This window comes from Periplaneta americana, chromosome 9 (genome assembly GCF_040183065.1).
Source record: "Periplaneta americana isolate PAMFEO1 chromosome 9, P.americana_PAMFEO1_priV1, whole genome shotgun sequence".
NCBI classification, from domain to species: Eukaryota; Metazoa; Arthropoda; class Insecta; order Blattodea; family Blattidae; genus Periplaneta; species Periplaneta americana.
In genome coordinates this window covers 111,602,478-111,622,711 of record NC_091125.1, presented here as the reverse complement: position 1 = coordinate 111,622,711, position 20,234 = coordinate 111,602,478, and the positions used below count along the sequence as shown (strand labels likewise).

Below are 20,234 nucleotides of genomic sequence, written 5' to 3'. Positions count from 1 at the left end.
TACGATTCCATCATCACCGGGATTCGAATTAGAGTCCGAAGTCAAATGTTACATTAATTATGAACACACAGTCGAACGTTCTAATTAATTTATGTTTCTGCTCCGAAAGGAGAAATACACTCCTTTGTTGTCAAGGTAGTGAACTGCAAAGCGCAAATACAGGATTACTCATGAAGTAGGCTATAACCCATACTTATGGAATCAGTTCTATAGGTCATATGAACATAGGTTCTCTGATCAACACTTAAGAAGCTACAGCTGTTAGAATTCTAAGAAAGTAAGCTGTTGTGAACAGAATTAAAAGGAATAAATTAAAATTACACAGAAAGATTATTATTAAAAATACTATATTAAACAGAAAAGTAGCATACCTCAGTTTCAAAGCAGACTGTTTCATTGCTGAACAGAACGTTTTTTATTTTTTTTTAATTGTCGATATTGATGAAACGTGGATTAGACATTTCGAGCCGGAGTTCAAATCAAAGTCAAAGGAGTTTTTGCCATTTAAAGATTCGATTTTAATGTACGATCTATGATCTTCAATCGTCACTGTACCCGAGACACGTGTAGGCTCCAATTCTAGCTTTCGTTACCTAAACACAGAGTAATCTATGGATGAAACGAACACACGTGCTTCTTCCTTAAGCCCTCAACTGAACTGACGTAATTTTCGTTGGTGTTACATCATCCACTTCACAGCTCTATCAACCTGTGCATTATTTATGGAATGACCCTCGTACTTCATTAATCATTATGTATAGGAAAATACATTACCTCACATTCTCTTATTGACATCTAACAAATATTCAAATAATGAGTGGGATTCGAATCCCAGACAATGGTTTACACTAAGCACAGAAGGTTCACCTAATCATCGCGTAATTACGACTGCCCTCGTTTGTACACTTTTTAAAATATCTGGATAATTATATCAAAGTAACTTATCGTAACCGTTTATACAGTATATTCCCTATAGCTTCAAGTGACATAAAACATTCAGAGTTTCTAGATGACATGAGATAAATTTGTCGATAACATCACACGCGAACAACCTTCATTAAAGGTGAGCTAAGAAAGCGCAGTTATGCGTCCAATCAGTCAGTCTCTGGTGTAAAATATGGCGCAACACGCAGTAACCCTCTTCTCGACGGATTTCTTGTGCTACGGCCGTAAATATACACTCTTCCCCATTTTATTTTCCCGTTTTCGAGTTTGTCAGTGTAGCGAACAATGTTTAAAACAATATGCGAACCGAGAATTTTGTTACCGCGCTCTGTACACGATAGATTCTCAAGCTAAGCCTTTATGCCAGCGGTGACCAAAACTCAAGCTGCAATGATTACATGCGACAGACGGCCTATGAAGTAAGAAGACGGAGGAAACGTAGTTGGTATGAAAACTACAACCAGTGGTGGTTCCTGTACTAACATCTTGATCAATCCCGCGGATAAAAATCTCAAGCTTTGCTGTATCAGTAATGTCACTGCTGTCATCAAGAGCCTGTGAATAATATACAATTTTTCTTGCTTCTTTTTTTTTTAACCTTCCACTTGAATATAATCAGGAATTTTCTAAATTCTTCTCTCGATACTTGGTCGAGAAATTAGTAGTTTTTCAAAATTAAAAACTTCTTATGGACAAGTTATTTAAGCTATTTTAATCATACTCTTTTGAGAAATTCTGTTCTATTAAAAGGCTTTAGAGCACGAGATATTTCAAACCTCATTAGGTAGCTGACTTCCTTATATTTATTTATTTCATCTTTCTCTTCTTGGCTATGATTTAAGACATGTCAATTCCTGGCGTTTAACACTTCGTTGGCACATAACACTGAATCAGTTTTTCTACATTATCATTATTATTATTATTATTATTATTATTATTATTATTAAATGACTAACTAATAAATAGTTACCCATCTAAAGATTAAGGAGATTAAAATTGAGATAAAACCTAATAATTTTATCTTTCTAGGGAGACGATCTAAAAATATCAATATTCATGCACGTACAGAAGAATTATAAAAACACATGCTTAGTGGTCAGTAATAATAATAATAATAATAATAATAATAATAATAATAATAATAATAATAATAATAATAATAACATTAACAATAATACATTATTCAGCATGACAATTAATGTTTCTATATACTCCTAATTGGACCGTTAAGCAAAGTAAACATATTACATTTTGTCCGATAGAGCAAAAAAAAAAAGTTCTCCTTATTCTTTACGCAACCACCCCTTACTGCTTGTAGAGACAGAGTTTGTAGAGCGACATGATACCGCCACTGCTTGCCTTCAGTACGTGAATGAAACACACAGCAATGTAGGCCTACAGGAATCTCCTCGTACCCGTTTGAATATCTGTGATTACACGATGTAATCATGACACCCGCTTTGGTCACCGCTGCTTTATGCCTACAAACCCAGAGGAACCAAGTCCGATTCCAGACAAGTGATTCATAGGAACTAGGGTGTACTTTGTTTGCATTTCATCCTATAATTATTTTTGAGGTAGGTCCATACATCGACTCTTCGGATAAAAATCCACATTTTTTCCTTAATATCTTTCAAACTTTGGTGACATGATTCTTGGGAGTAAACTAAGCAATTTATATAATTCAAACTAGAAAATCGAATTTGGGGGCCCAAAGGAAATTTTTTTCGAAAAAAAATGTAATAAAATTTTGGACCGACTTAACTCCATTATAAATTGACCTAGGGTAAAACTTCTTTCGCCAAAATGATCCCCTACTTATGGAGAATGTTACTTACTTACAAATGGATTTTAAGGAACCCGCAGGTTCATTGCCGCCCTCACATAAGCCCGCCATCGGTCCCTATCCTGAGCAAGATTAATCCAGTCACTATCATCATATCCCACCTCACTCAAATACATTTTAATATTATCCTCCCATCTATGTCTTGGTCTCCCCAAAGGTCTTTTTCCCTCCGGCCTCCCAACTAATACTCTATATGCATTTCTGGATTCGCCCATTCGTGCTGCATGCCCTGCCCATCTCAAACGACTGGATATAATGTTCCTAATTATGTCAGGTGAAGAATACAATGCATACAGTTCTGCGTTGTGTAACTTTCTCCATTTTCCTGTAACTTTATCCCATTTAGCCCCAAATATTTTCCTAAGGACCTTATTCTCAAACACCCTTAATCTCTGTTCCTCTCTCAAAGTGACAGTCCAAGTTTCACAACCATACAGAACAATCGGTAATATAACTGTTTTATAAATTCTAACTTTCAGATTTTTTTGACAGAAGACTAGATGACAAAAGCTTCTCAACCGAATAATAACAAACATTTCCCATATTTACATAAAATGTTACATACTAAAATTATTTATTTATCTGAAACCATTCGAAATATATGCCATATTATATAAACACTCTATAAACATATATATATTTTTTTGAGATAAAATAATTTATATTCGATTGAAAATAATAATTTTAGTTTACAACATAGGCCTAGCCACATGATTAAGCTTCAATGTAGTACCTCAATGAAGTCTTCTGCCCAAATGGAAGTCTACTTTTTTCGCCAGAAGGATAATAAATGTCAGAATATGTGACATAAGAGAAACAGACACTGAAGATGGCGTAAAGCAGCCGTTGGCAATCGAAGAATACAGAGCACTCCTTTCGGATTCCAGTGGCGTACTCTCAACAGAAGCATCTGACGTAGACTACAGAATATTGATTTATAGATGGACATATTATATTGTATTTCATCTTTATTTTTACTGTGCTGTAACAACTTAAGAAAATGCGTCATAAATTTCTATTCTTAATACAACTCGTAAATTTTCGTCTGCTAATCACGATCTTTGTTTAGATATTACAAGTTTTCATTGAGAAAACAAGTATTCCTAAAGATATTGAATATAGAGCCAAACATAGCAGCTATGTAGGGTAGCGGCAGGCAGGAGTCCTGTGATAGGACTACACATATTTTCTATGGAGAGCATTTTAAATAAATCTAAGCCTGTCTGGTGTGTTCTACAAAGGCAACGTTTTATGTCGTCACATATTTCCAACTCTCTTAATAACACGTTAGTCCACCTAGTAGACTTTTTTAAAGTCGTATTTCGAGTCCCGTATGTTACTACAGATACAAGTTGCTTTATGTTCAGATTCATTTATTCTATATATTTTCTTCATGCTTGGAATAACTCCTCTCCTGTTGTATTTCCTTTAAGTACAATGACATCGAGCAAATATTGTTATACAGATTGGTCCTTAGTAACTCCGGAAGTGAACATTACCATTTCTACTGTATCAATATCTGTGTTTCCAAATAAACTGACAGATTAGATCAATGTTTATACATCTTTGATTTTATTTTTCGTTCAGCTAGTGTTCCAATATCCCTTACCCTCCTTTGTATTGTTCGTGTGGATAATTTCATACTGTTAAAAACATCAGATTATTCGGGACAAATAATGTTAGCAACTTTATTCAGATTTGTTTTAATGAACTGTCCTTCATTATAACACTTCAATGATTTTGCGATTTCCAAAGCAATAACATAACTTGCATGGATTTCTCTTTGTCTCATAGAGTGTTTCATCATATTTTAGTATCGGAACTCTTATTTGAATTTAGTATCTTTTTAATGTGTTAATTGCTTCGCCCCTTCCAGCCCTACGAAAAGAAAATTATTTTTATATTTGTTTTCTACTGTATACATTTCCGTTTGGAATTACATTGGATATCTTCATGCTTACCTAAGATTTCGTGATAATCTTATGACGTGTCGTAATGTCGCTAGATGTTTGATTTATAAGTTCCTGTTAGAATTTTATAACACAAGAGGCGTCTACATTGTCACCATATGCACAACAAATACTGTTCCTCCCATTCTTCCTTAAATACATGTTTCCGAACAGACGTTGAAGGAGTTGAGAAAGAAGCAGTCTAAATCTTATCAGGTAACCCGCCACTGATAGATATCTGTGTACTGGAATTGTAGGGGAGTTGGACGGAAGGGAGGGGGTAATGCAAAGACAGTGCCCCTGCGACGTCACTATTGCTAGTAATCACAATAACATTTTTGCCGATCCCTGGCGTAAGGTATGGATAATATAGTGTGCTTATATTATAGGCTAATGTCCAAATAATTACGAAATTATTGAGATAATGGGTATAAGTTATATATTTTTTAAAATTAGAAGAAATGAGCTTCTAGCTGAGGCGAAAACATTATTTACCAAAATTTTGAAGAAGTCTGACGTATATAGAGTCGATGTATACCAAGCGCCGGTTTTGCGCCATGTTAAACACATACCCTTGGGAATACTTACGTGCCGTCTTGTGACCTATAAATTGCCTAAAAAGAACTTTAAAACGTCCTAAATAGGCTATATCCTAAAAAGGACCTAAAGACTGGAAAAAGGAAAAAGAGACGTAAAAAGGTGATCCAAATTAATAAATAAGTTCAGTTTCAATTACATATTTAATGAATATAATGTTTCAAAAATACAAAATTCTGGTGGTATGCAATATACAGTGCGAAAAAAACTATATGAATGAAATGCTTCTTCTTTCAGACATTATACACTTTTTTATTTTAATATAATTTGAAGAAGGAATTCCGTGTTTGTTAAAAAAAAAGTACCTGCAGAATTTAGAATGAACGATTTTTGCCACCTAGAATGAATTCAGCATAGCCGCAATGGACATCCTGGAGAAATAAATTGAAATTAGTATAAATAGAATTATATTTGGCTTAACCACACTAGGCTTACAGAAACTGGACTTCGGAAACCTTATTTCAGTTAGCATTGCAGTATATCACAATAGTCACCTCAAGGTTCTTAGGTGTAAAGGATCGTCGGTTTTCTGACAGCATGTTGCGGAACATCGAGAAACTTCTCTCCACATCAACGGATGTCATTGGTGCATATTTGAAGCAAGTGAGATCTCATGGTGGATTTTTGAATTGTAAAAACGACAGTAAAAATGTAGTCGAAAGAAGCTGAAGTTGCAAGAAAAAAGCCATTATAACCTAAAAAATGCTAAAAAGGACAAATAAGTAAAAAAACGCCGAAAAAGACAAAAAAGGACAAATAAAACCCACCATTTTCTGGCCTACAATGACCCAAAATGAACATATGTTAGGCCTCGTCTTCGGACACTCGAAACAAACATGATTGTTCAAGCCCGATAGGAGGTCTGGGTGGCATTCGTGAATCCGACTATGACAGGTGGGCCACTCTGCCTCAGTCCCTGATAGAGCCAGGATCCGCTTCGCGGACGAGTAGCCTGATGATCCCCGGAACCCCAAGTCCTTCCTGATGAGCCGACGCTGATAGGTGGCCCATCCTGCCTTAGCCCCCTGATAAGCCAGGTCACGCCTACATGTGAGTAGCTAAATGAGTTCCAGGGACCAGAAGCCTCAAGCTCTTCCTATATCAATATCGGAAATAAGTACTACCCCCAAGGCTTCACCCCAACCTATTTTTACTATTGCTGATGATAGATGAAATGAGGAGCGAGGTGGAATGTGTTGGTGGAATGATAAACTAATGAGGCACTCTTCAATCCCAACTTGTGTTATGGTCTTTACTTATTGAAGTCTAGATGTAAATTATTATTTTATAGGCTATAATTAGTAATTATACTCCTCGCTACCTGATTACGAACTACCAGTGTTCGACCGTTCAGATTCTATTGAAAAAATCGTTAATAACCTTCCCCTTTCCGGAAATGGGGCGTCGTTCACCTGTTTTATATCATTCTCATTATCCGTACAGTTGACCTCAGTTATGAAACTAGTAGCTATATGAGCCCGCTTCTTTCCTGCTTAAACATAACTCAGACATTTAAACAGCTTGTAATAAATCATGCATTATTCGGGTATGTTGGTTTTGTTGTCTGCAATATATATGTCTAGACTCGATGAAATTTCTTTAACCTACCTATTAGCCAAAACTCCGCTAACTTTGTTATCTGTTAGATCGTATGTTTATATCCGTCATATATTACTTTAATAGAAGTTGCTGCCAGTGCAGAAGTCATGTTGAGTTGAGTATGAACTGATATTTACACAAGCTTCTGTGTAAACAGAAAACGAGTCCAGCAGAGAAACCGTACAACTTAAACACAGCTTGCTCAACTGAGTGCAGTACGCCGATTGTAGTAAAATCGTATACTCCTCACGTAGCTCGTTTCAACTACCTAAAATTCTGACGTTGGTAATAATAATAATAATAATAATAATAATAATAATAATAATAATAATAATAATAATAATCATATAGAACACAGATTAGGTCAACTGGCTGGTTCCTTTATTATTATTATTATTATTATTATTATTATTATTATTATTACTAAAATTATAGGCTTAACTATTGTCATCAACAATCTTACGGACTGGAATATTATGTAAAAACTATGTTTTATTTAACGACGTTCACAACTTCCGAGGTTATGTCAGCGTCGCCGTGTGCCGGAATTTTGTCCTGCAGGATTTCTTTGAAATGCCATCGACCTGGGCCGGGATCGAACCCACAACCTCGGCCACAGAAGGACTGTACTCTGTCGACTGCGTCACCCAGGTCGACTGGAATCTTATGCTAAATGTAGCTTTACTAGGTCTATTTTAAAAATTTTGACCAAAAGGTAGACTAGATAATAATAAATTAGCGCATAGATGTCCAATTTATTGTAACTCGTACGAGGTAACTCCTGGCGTAAGCAACCCGTAGCGTATATTCTTTAAGGTCGTTTTTCCTATGGAAAGTTATTGACCTTAGCAGAGCATGCTTGACGTGCAATATCTCCTAGTTCTATTTAAGTTTGGACACCCATGAGTTAGAGAGATTCCCTGATCGTATGATTGGCATAATCCAATATCACTAGGGCAACACAAAGCATATAAGAGACAAGGATGTATGTCTTCAAATTGCAATGCTAGACGAACCCGAGCATCCACACAGGCGGTCCGGGTTCGAGTCCCAGTTAGGCCAGGAATAGTTAATTTGAAAAATCAACGGTGACACTTGTGGCGGACAAGATCGCAGTTGGGAGTTTTCTCGAAGTTCTTACGTTTCCCCACGTTAGGCATCAAAGTCATTCCGTTCGATTTCCATTCCATTATCATTCCGTAGTATTCCCCGATCTTCGGATAATGACTCACGGAGAGGGGCTGATCTTGGGACGAGTGAGGCTGCCTTCTCCAAATCTGGATACTTAGCGAACATTAGTGTAGTCAGACGGTTTGGAAATGAATAGGGATGGAAGTTCGGACACCGAACCTATGAAGTTAACTACGTCACGTGTTATACAAGTCGTGTTTTTTATATCAATTCAGGGTAGTACAGAGACTTGTACAGAGCACTGCTATGCTTGAATCAAAATATTGCTCGGTATAGTCAGGTAACTAAAGCAACTACAGTATAATATATATTTAGGAAAGCGACTTACCTCATTCTCTTCTTTGTAGGAAATGGTGATACATTTTAAATAAAAATGAATGAGGTACTTTAAGTGTCACAAATTTTGTTGCAGTGTATAACTGTGTAAATTCGTAAATTGTGAAATTGTTTCGATTGTCAGTCAAATAAAGAAATGTTCTTTCGATATTATATGATGTTATTGGTGCGACATTTTAAAATAGTTTATATTTATTATAATTTTGTTTTGTAGGCTATTATCTTGTGCCTATTCATTATTTAATTCATATTGCACTTCATAGAATTTCGAATAGGGCTATGTAGTGTTATCAACAGCTGATCGTATAGAATTTAAAGTTATTTCTTAAGACGAGGGTAAGTATTGTGTACGTATGGTTGTTGGAGTCCGCAATTTTCTAGACATATACTTTTCAATGAAATGTTTAAAATGGGAATTCTCAAGTTTATCAAACGGAATATCCTCACATAGGTATCATCATCAGACACAATTCATAATAAAAAGTAGACTAATACGAAATGGAATCACTAAATAATTTCAGATGTCCGATGTCACTAGTTACTAAGGTTTTTTTTTAAATCACGACTCTTTTTAACTTTAATGTCTAACTTACATGTTTTAAACCATATTATATTTTCCTCCTTGATTGAGAAATAGTCATCTCCAAAGTCTTTTACAAGCATAGGCGAAGTTACAGATGTTATTGGCGGCATTTTAATACATCTTTAAGTAGGCCTACCTACACTAGATCCTTACGAAATGTTCACTTTTCAAACAGAAAACAGGTATGTTGTGCCGAAAAACCTGTTAGAATGCAATAAAAAATAAAAAACTCGCACCCATTTAACTTCGAGTGAACAGAGTTACCTTCATGTGACGTCTTTCATTTTGCGTACGAAATTTAAGGTAGACCTATATTAGTAAAGCAAACAACTAACGTCATCCTATAGTCAGTGTTCCTTAAACCCGTAGCCGTTCCCTTAAACCCTACGGGTTTTGGTGTCCAAACTTCGTTCCCTAAAAATGAGCTTTGCTCGAGGGTAACATAGTAGATCTATTGTACTTAGTCAGTGGTTAGTAGATTAAACAGTTGTGACGACGTAACCATGTCAGACTATATGAGAACCTGAAAAGCAACACAGCAATCGCGCAGCAGCAAGCTAATAGATCCTATAATTCAGTGGCGGCTTGTATAGATCTAATAAGTTGTCCTAATTTGGTTCAGTTCTAATTTGGTTTACACCTACGTGATAATTTTCCTACAATATTACAATCAATACATAGGCCTACGTTTTAACGTAGACCATTAACCTCTATAACATTTATGCGAGTGCGGAAAAGTATATCTTTATTTGTGGCGTGTGGGAGTAACAGAAAATTTGTTTAATTGGTTGTAACTTGCAAGGTACTTCACAATATCAAAAAGTTAAATTTGCAGCGTCACTATTCAGCATGTCATGCCAATGAATACAACAAATAGGTATGTTAAAGATGATCGGTAGGTACTAATAGGCCTACAACAATTTAAGAACAAGCTGTACTGATCTCCAACCAGGAGATAAACCGTGAAAGGAATGTGCTTACTATTGCGTCATCTATTGGAGCGAAGTAGATAGATAATATTAGAGTTATAACGTCAGTTTAAAAATCATGCGCTCTCCTGCATATGTTATTTCCTGTATGGAGGGATTAAAAGACCAGGAGATTAACTGTGATCTAATTTTGTAACTAGGGTAGTATAAAAATGTGTATATCAGTGTTATTGTTTGTGCTGTGAGACTTAGCCAATAGAGATAAGAGTACCCACGTGTGTGACCTTATGACATCTTATGACAACAATATTCATTCACAGCATCACCCCGCTCCCTCTCATTCCCTGGAGACTTTCTCGTGATTGGAGTACAGTAAATGACTTTGTTTCTTTGCAGTTGCTATAGTAATTTCGTGTTTAACTTATAGGAATTATTAAACTGTCAACATATTATAGTCTCATTTAAAAAAATTAAAATATAGGCCTACATCTGTGTTTCAGATTAATTTATAATGCTAACAATACTGCCATAGAAGTATCAGGTGCACAAAATCAGATGTACAGTAGTGGCAAAAAAAAAAACCGGACCGACCCTTGTAGCTGATTTCAGAACCTTGTTCACTCCAGAGCACGATAGACTGGTAACTAAGACTTTCGTGTTTCGAATCCTGCCTGGGCAGGTAACTTTTTTTGTTCCTTATTCAAATTTATTCCCAACACTTTTCGATTGCTGGTAAAATTCATGTTCTGGGAATAATAAGTTAATTAAGTAGTAAAATATCGCTGCAATCAAAAAGTATTGGGAATAAATTTGAATAAGGAACAAAAAAAAGTTTCCTTCCCAGGCAGGATTCGAACACGAAAGTCTTAGTTACCAGTCTATCGTGCTCTGCAGTGAACAAGGCTCTGAAATCAGCTACAAGGGTCGGTCCGGTTTTTTTTTTGCCACTACTGTACAGGCCGTCACTGTAGAGTTCAAGTGATCCTTATCAACCCTTTGCGCACTCAGAGCTTTAATGCCGATGTTCTTAAAAGAGAGCACGATTACTCTGAGAGATGACGTCACAGAGCACTGATCTTGTAAATCACTCTGCTAGGTTGTAGCGCAGCAACAAAAATAAAATATAATAGAATAATCCTACGTAAAAGGTAGCCTATGGCCCCTGGTCAATATGTCCTAGTAATTTGAATGTAGAATCACATGAAATTATGTAACATGACACAAAAATGTAAAGAAATATGTCACATTACTTTTCAACACATACGAAGTACTTTTCACAAAGATTCCTGAGTTAAGTCAAGAGAAAAACTAAACAGCAATAAAATAAGTCATTTCTACCTAGTTATCAATTTCTCCTTAAGAAACGAAACTGAACAAAAAACTTAAATGATTTGACTAGGTCTATTGGTTACAGACCCTAGTCGAAATGAAATTTATAATATTTTCCGTTAAGCTAGATGAATGCAATAATTTTTTTTAACAAATTCCACGTTGAAAGGGTTGCGAACCACCCTATTAAAATGGTCGGTTAGTTTTCACCCTTTCCATATTTTCATCCAGTGATTATAAACATTGACTTTCACCCCAATAGCCCAGAGCCTGCGAGTAGTAATTAGCATGGTATGACATTAAGCATAATTTCCATACCAATATTTGTACACATCGAACCCCGCACGTACTACACCGGGAAGGGACAGGGTCCGACAGACCTTTCTTTAAAGGGGCTCACTTGCTGTGCTGCGCCACGGCAGTGTGGGTGGCTGTAAACAATTCTATCAACGTTTGCTTTTAGAAAATTTTGGAATAGGCGTATTGCTTTTTCACAACGAATAGTCTACTGTACGATCAACATCAAATATAGACATAGGCTTAAGTAGTTTACATGAAGTATAAAAGTAGACATTAAATTGCGAAAATAATCTCAGGAAACATTCAAAAGCCAATAATATATAATGCAAATTAAGGATCGTCCCATTTCTTTCTAATGTAGTAGACCTAGGCCTATTATAAATATTCAGCACATAGATTGAGTAACAGGGAAAATATAGCAAACTTATTTAAAAAGTATATCGGTACCAACACATAGAGGGAAATGTGTAGATCTACACAAATTTATCAATTGAGACACATTGAAGAATTCGATATATTATTATTATTATTATTATTATTATTATTATTATTATTATTATTATTATTATTACTATTTAGGAACATTAAATCCAGACGTTTGAGATGGGCAGGACATGTAGCACGTATGGGCGAATCAAGAAATGCATATAGGCCTAGAGTGTTAGTTGGGTGGCCGGAGGGAAACAGACCTTTGGGGAGGCCGAGACGTAGATGGGAAGATAATATTAAAATGGATTTGAGGGAGGTGGGATATGATGATAGAGACTGGATTGATCTTGCTCAGGATAGGGACCAATGGCGGGCTTATGGCGGGCGCCTAGGGCGGCAATGAACCTTCGGGTTTCTTAAAAGCCAGTAAGTAACTACTGCTACTGCTACTGCTGCTGCTACTGCTACTGCTACTGCTGCTGCTATATTAAAATTTATAGTATTAAATTCTTGTAAATTAATCATTGTAATCTATGTTCTTCATTTTGTTGTTATCTCAGTTATTTAATTTGTACCATAGTTGTTCATTTTAATGTATTAATTGTATCACTGTACTGAACTTTTATTGGCCAATGGCTGTTGTCCAGCACATAAATATCACAAAATAAATAAATAATAAATAATAATCATCATCATGAACACGGCATGGGCCTATCGACCCGTTCCGTCCCCAATTAGAACTGTTACCTCCATCGAAGTCTCGGACGACCTACATCTCTTCTTCCTTTTGGACAATATTGGAAAGCTATCTTTGGGAAACGCTCTTTCTCCATCCTACCTAGGTGATGCATCCCTTTACTTTGATAATCCTTCACGAGTTGATTTAATTCTTCTATCTGTACTTCATTCCTTATCTCTTCGTTTCTCATATGTTCAAGTCGTGAAATTCCTGCTACTGATCGCAGAAATCTCTTGTTAGAGGCTTCAAGCCGTCTTTTGTCTTCTTTTGTTAATGTCCAAGTTTCTGCGCCGTATAGAAGTATTGGTAATGCAACTGATTTATACAACTTCATGTGTGTATCTTTCCTTACTTTGTTTCCTAAGGATCTCCTTAAAGTTCCGCGTATCTATCGATATTTATGTAGCTTCTTCCATGTCCATCTTTTTCTGATAGGATATTCTGCAGTCTAAAATCGCTTACTTGCTCAATAATTTTTGAATCTATTACAATTTTTTATCTTTAATGTTGCTTACCTTTAAAGGCCATTGCTTTTGTTTTTGAATTTGATATTGTTAAATTGTAATGCTTTGTTATTTGAAATAATTTATGTGCAGCGCTTTGTAGATGATTTTTAAAAACTGATATCACGGCTTGGTCGTCCGCAAATAGTAGACAGTTCAAATTCGATGCGTTTACTCTAAAATCAAAATTTAAAACATTCAACCATGTTTCAATGGCATCGTCCAGATATATATTAAATAATGTCGGGGACAATGGGCACCCCTGTCTTAGACCGCCATTAATGTTTGCCATTTGTTTTCCTAGGTCATCTCCTATGTGTATACATATTCTTGTGTTACAATACAGGCTGCGTGTGGCTCTTATTACCTGTGGAGGATATCCTTTTCTAAGCATTATTTCCAATAGTTTTGTTCTATTTATTTTATCAAAAGCTTTCTCGTAATCCACAAATAACATGTGAGTTTCGAGATTGTGTTCTCTTTTCTTTTCAATTAATTGATTTATAGTAAATTACAGTCTATTACTATTACTATTATTATTTACTTACTTATTTACTTACTTACTTACTTACTTACTTACTTACTTACTTACTTACTTACTTACTTACTTACTTACTTACTGGCTTTTAGGGAACCCGGAAGTTCATAGCCGCCCTCACATAAGCCCGCCATTGGTCCCTATCCTGAGAAAGATTAATCCAGTTTCTATCATCATACCCCACCTCCCTTAAATCCATTTTAATATTATCTTCCCTTCTACGTCTCGGCCTCCTCAAAGGTCTTTTTCCCTCCGGCCTCCCAACTAATACTCTATTATTATTATTATTATTATTATTATTATTATTATTATTATTATTATTATTATGTCGATGTAGATTTTGTTACCCTGATAGTTAAAAATTAGAGAAGAGAAAACGATAATGGATAAAACAAACTCAAATGTAAATACGTAATTTTTTAAGTTCAAGGGGGAGGGGTTTAACCCTGTAACCTCCCCCCTTACGTACGCCCTGCACATTATGTTAAAATCCGTGAAGTTTTTAATAATGCGAAACCCTTACAGTTCTCTGCAGTGTTGATTTTATTAAATCAAACAAGTAATGAAGATGATAGCGACATTCATATAAGGAACGCGGTTACGTAATGTGTACCAAGTAGAGTTCTCAAAGATGGATGCATCTCGCCTTAAGCCAAAACAAACCCGAGTAACATGTCTAAATTAGTCAGACATCCATGTGGTTTAGATTCCATGAAACTAGTTCCTTTTTCTGCAACAGTCATATATATGTTCACACCATTTCGTTATATTTGAATTAATTTCACTTGCAGGACGGCGTACATATGTGGCACGTTTCCACGAGACATGAAACATTAGTTGCTACAGAAGACGTTTTGTTATTGCAGAGGATGGTGTGAGGGATGGAAAGAGTCTTTTACTTGGCTCGGCGTGTATGCAACCACATTGACATGATGGCGAGGCGGGTTGCATACAAGCGACATATTGTAGGGGCTGGGCGCGCCCCCTCGAAGTACCAACAAGGGAGGAGTCGCGGCGTGCTCCCGGCCAATCATAGTCTCCGTATTGTTCCTCTGCTGCTAAGGTCCACAACACACGCAGACGATATAGAATTCTGAGCTTTATAAGACTTTAGGTTAAGGATAAAAAAAGAGTCCGGTCGAGGAACAGGGGTTGGACGGGTGGTTTATACGACGGAGCTAGGGGAGGACTGGATGCGGGAGGTGGGGGCCGTTACGACTTGGAGGGGATGTGGGGAAAGAGAGATAGTAAAATTTGCGGATCACTCTACGCAAAGAGGTGCCTGGTCCATATGTGAAGTCTTCGTAGCTTGTGTGCTACTAGCAAGTTATTTTGTAGGCCTGCTTGTTTTTGTTGTGTTATGAATAAACGCTGCAAGTGTCGTGCCGTGTGGACAACATGAAGTTTGTGATGCTTGTGTTGTGAAGCCGTGACAATGATCGTGTACCGCAGCGAGGTCCCTCTCACTCCTCCGCAGTCGAGCCCGGAGTCCCACGGCCTGCTCGGCCCCGACCTGGAGCCCGAGATTCGCATCCCGAGACACTGCCCCGCCGCCTTCCTCGGTGAGCGCCCGCTTCACATTACTACTGAAATGCGTGTCCAGCAAAACCTCAGATTCACTGGGTTTATTTTTCCATTCTTTCTTATTAGTTATGACAAACAAAATGTCAGACATTTTCAAACCATATAAATAGTCATAAGTGGGATTGGTGTGACCTAAAAATGAACTAATAGACATATTAATTTTTAAAATGTAGAAAATCCTAATAGTGATTTAATAAAATTTGTCGAGACAGTAACAGTATGTAGTAGGCCTAGGCCTATTTGTTATTCTTTCGTAAAAAAGAACCAAATTAAAATCAATGTTACAAGCGAGTTACATAGTTTATTGTGAAAAATATTCTGGGCGACTTTTGTATTATTACTTTTAAAATAACAGTAAGATACTAAATTTAAAGTGATACATTTCTTTATATAGGCCCATGAATTTATGTATACACATTATAACATCTATAGTCATGTGGCGCGTGTAGGATTTTTGTATAGCCTATATCAGAAGGCATGGTTGACATGCTGAGTTTCTGTTTCTAACGTCGTGTGTCATAGATAGCTAGCGTTTACCTAAATGTTTATGATATTGGTGGTTAAGGAGGTGATGAATCATGGTATATAAATTTCCAATTCGGCATTTGCCTTTGTGACTGAGGGGAACCATGAAAAACTCCACTCAGATTGGCCGACCACTAGGTTTGAACCCTGGTCCTCCCGAATGCGAGTATCAAACGTTGCCATCTGAGACCCCTCGTTCGATTGTATTTTTTTTTTATAAAATTGACAAAACGAAAAAATTAATAAATAAATAAATTAATTAATTAATTAATAATAATAATAGGCCTAATTGTGATTTTAAGAACATGCCTCAAAGTACTTAGGTACATAGACCAAAATAAAATAAAATATAGGCCTGCTAGTATAGATAACTACTATAATTACCCTATTATCATTATAAGCATCATAATCGTCGTCACCCAATATACAGTACTTTAACTTTTTTTTTTTTTTCAATTTAGACCGGCCAGAGGTTGTTTACCAAAGTTATCTTTGTTTTCTGTTTTCGTTTTCACTTGTTTCCTTTGTTTTTACTTACACTAATACAAACACAACACCCATGCCCGAGGCGGGACTCGAACCCACAACCCTTCGGACCAAGCCGTGCCCCTACCGCTTGAGCCATCCGGGCCGGCTGCTTTCAAGTCCGTTCTGACGTTTGAAAAACTGGCAAAAATCTGTCCATTTTTGTGAGAGATTGGGTTTTCGGTGCCGTCCATTAAAAATTTAATAGGCCTATGTTTTTTATTATCTTTTTTTAAATTCGTAGGCCTAAATTGTGTTGGAACCAATCTTCTTTTCATTGTTCTACTTTTTTAACTTAGAGAAACAATTAAACTAAATTAAGTAAATTAATTTCTTGTAATGAATGGGAGCTTTCATTTAATTTCATGTCCTACCCTAGGCCTATAGCATAACAGGCAAATAAGTGCATTAAATTAGTATTACTACACCACACACTGCATTTTATGAAACTATTAAGAAACTCTTAAGACCCGTTACTGTCAAGAACCAGATTTATAATATCGAAGTTACGATAGTGAACACGTTCCTCCAAGTTCTGTAACAAGTTTAAAATGCAAATCATCATCATCATCATCATCATCATCATCATCATATAACTATAAACTACATAGAGAAGGATCATTGGTTGATCCGGGCAAGTCTCCATTCTTTAATAGCCATTTCGGAGGTCTTCCTTCACTTATTCCTCAAGGTTGACAATATTTCATTATTTTTTTAGAGACGGCCTCGTGACTTCCGTTGGACATAAGCGAACCGATTATTTTTGTAGGCCTATCCTGAATTATCTAAAACTGGAATTTCTTCTTTTCTCTTAAAATCTAATCAAATTATATTACTTAGTTTTTCTCATTAATTTCATTTCAGATGCTCTAATTATTATTTATTCATCCTTAGATTTTAGTGTAAAGATTTCGTTGCTATAACTTGCATTAATATATGAAGTGTCAAAATAACATAAATTTGTATTCGAGTAGAGGGGCAGAGAAGGCCTGACGGCCTTATCTCTACCAGGTTAAATAAATAAATCTAATCTAATCTAATCTAATATTCTTTGAAAATGAAGTGGGTTTAAATGTAGGATTATTAATAATTTCTGTTATTCTTTAAAATAATTACTACAATTTTCTTATGCTTAACTTAAATTGTATATAATAAAACAAAATATTAACGACAGGCTAATAACTAACATATGATGAACACAAATAAAAGTACGCCGTACGTTTTAAAAATAAATTAATAAATTCAATAACATGTCCCAAAATATCTCTGTCAACTAAATAAATGCTGAAAGAAAAGAGAAATTACCACCAAAATCAACAACATCATTATCATATCATCATCACCGTCGACCAAAATTGATTATGCTATCACTTCTGTTTAAAAAATGGCAATAATCTGTTTACTGCGGGGACAGTTTATAATTTATTACCTTCAATTTATAATTTAATAGCCATTTGTTTTCGAAGTGTATTTGATGGCTAGAATGTGTTTGAATTATTTTTACAGTGTATATTTTTTCATATTTTCACTTAGATATGTAAATAAATAAACAAATAAATTTAATTTATTATATGTAGCCGATATTTGGCTTGACTTCATTTAGGACATTCTAAGATAATTAATAATTACATTTCTTAAAACACTTCTCTTTCCCGACGATCAAGTCTCGGTTGCAGACTCAGAAAACTCAGTACAGCAGCTCATTTACAAATTAGAAAAATATCGATAAAATACGGTTTAACAATAATAACAGATAAGACAAAAGCTATGGCATTTAGGGGCTAAAACCCTTTAAGATCCAAACTAGTTAGGCCTAGTATAAATAGGGTCAGGATTCGTATGAAAATGCAAATTTTTAATGGCCTGCTGAAAGTCATGTAAAACATTTTTATACATGTTTTAAACGTCTGTGATGAAGAATAGGCTATGCTAAGTTAATCGTGCATATTTTTGCATATAATAGACTCTTGAGCATAATTATATTGCCACCGGCGTGGCTCAGTCGGTTAAGACGCTTGCCTGCCTGTCTGAAGTTGGGCTCGGGCGCGGGTTCGATCCCGACCCAGGTCGATGGCACTTAAGTGTGCTTAAATGCGACAGGCTCATATCAGTAGATTTATTGGCATGTAAAACAACTCCTGCGGGACAAAATTCCGGCACACCAGCGATGCCGATATAACCTCAGCAGTTGCGAGCGTCGTTAAATAACCCACAATTTCAATTTTTAATTCACGAGTTTATGTAGACCTACACATACTTGAGTATTAAGTGAAAAGGATTATGTTAATATCTGATTGAAATAAATTTACATTTGGAGATAATTATTGCAATCAGATATTAACATAATCTTTTTCACTTAATACTTAAGTAGGCCTACGTATAGCCTACATAAAACTCGTGAAGTCGGCCTGGATAGCGTATTCGAAATAACGCTAGCCTTCTGTGCTCTAGGTTGCGGGTTCGATCCCGGCGCAGGTCGATGGCATTTAAGTGTGTTTAAATGCGACAGGCTCATGTCAGTAGATTTACTGGCATGTAAAAGAACTCCTGCGGACAAAACTCTGGCACACCGGCGACGCTGATATAACCTCTGCAGTTGTGAGCGTAGTTAAATAAACCATAATTTAATTTAATTTAAAACTCGTGAATCAATATTACTCATTATTATACATATCAAATTTGATGGTTTAGTATAAGGACAAAAGATTCCATTATGTAAATTAATAATTTAATCAAGAACAGAGTGATAAAATGTCAATTGTGAATGAACTAGAGAAGTGTAATAGGAATTAAATAAAGCGATAGAGATAATGAAAATAAGTGAGGACTATAGCGGGGGAGGCTAGCTAGGATAGTGAAGTATAATATGTAGGAAATTAGTGAGATCTGAAAATGAAATGTACACAAGCAACAGACATAATAACGAACTTATTGGACAATGGTGTAGTACGTTTTAGTAACAAGAATTATTGAAACAGGGTGTGTACGATATAAGTGTACTGAAAATCAAGAACAGAGTCGTAAAAGTGTAAATTTTGAATGATCTAAATGAAGTTGTTAGGACTTAATGGGAGAATGCTGATCAATTTAAATGGGGTCGAATCAAGTATAAGAGCGTCTACAAAAAGGTATATCTGTAATGAATGTAATTGTGGCACCGGATGCAAAAATTGTGAGGTCCACTTTACATGGTTGTAAATGTTGACATCAAATATATCAAATATATTCAAATTAAAAAAATAATAATAATAATTTATATATCGTAAAAACAAGTTGTATCTGATGATGTCATATAGGCCTAATAGGCGAAGACGTTCAGACATTTTAATATTTACACGTATAGCCTATTGGCAAATGTTAATATTGTAATAATGATAAGTCATAAGATTAAACATTATTTATAGTACTCAGTAACTGAGTTACCGGAAAAACTAAACACGGATTGTAAAATTATAAAGTCTAACACATTATCAGTAACACTATACACTTCTGTACTGGCGCGAAAATTTGGACCTTGAAACGAGGCAAATAGCCTCAATAACCACAGCGATATACATTTTTTAAGAAAAAATGGCTAACTACACATGACAGAAGCACAAACATAATGAAGGAAATCACAAAGAGTTAAAAACTGAACGCATTTTGACAAAAATTAAAAATTGCAAATTAACTGAATCCAACATGTACGAAGAATGAACAGGTAGAGAATTTTACAATTAATTCTCAAGAACAGACCACAAACATTTTTTATTATTCCAAAGTCTGTGAGAAATATACTTAATGTTGC

The 20,234-nt window shown here is 35.6% G+C and overlaps 1 protein-coding gene across 1 annotated transcript in view; it reads left to right on the top strand.

The window, feature by feature from the left end:
* Lim3 (Lim3 homeobox protein) overlaps nt 1–20,234 on the top strand; it is a 180,253-nt gene that overhangs the window by 97,310 nt on the left and 62,709 nt on the right. The window contains exon 2 of the mRNA XM_069834210.1: nt 15,241–15,375. Within this exon, the coding sequence (XP_069690311.1) occupies nt 15,241–15,375 (135 nt within the window). The remainder of the gene's footprint in view (nt 1–15,240; nt 15,376–20,234) is intronic.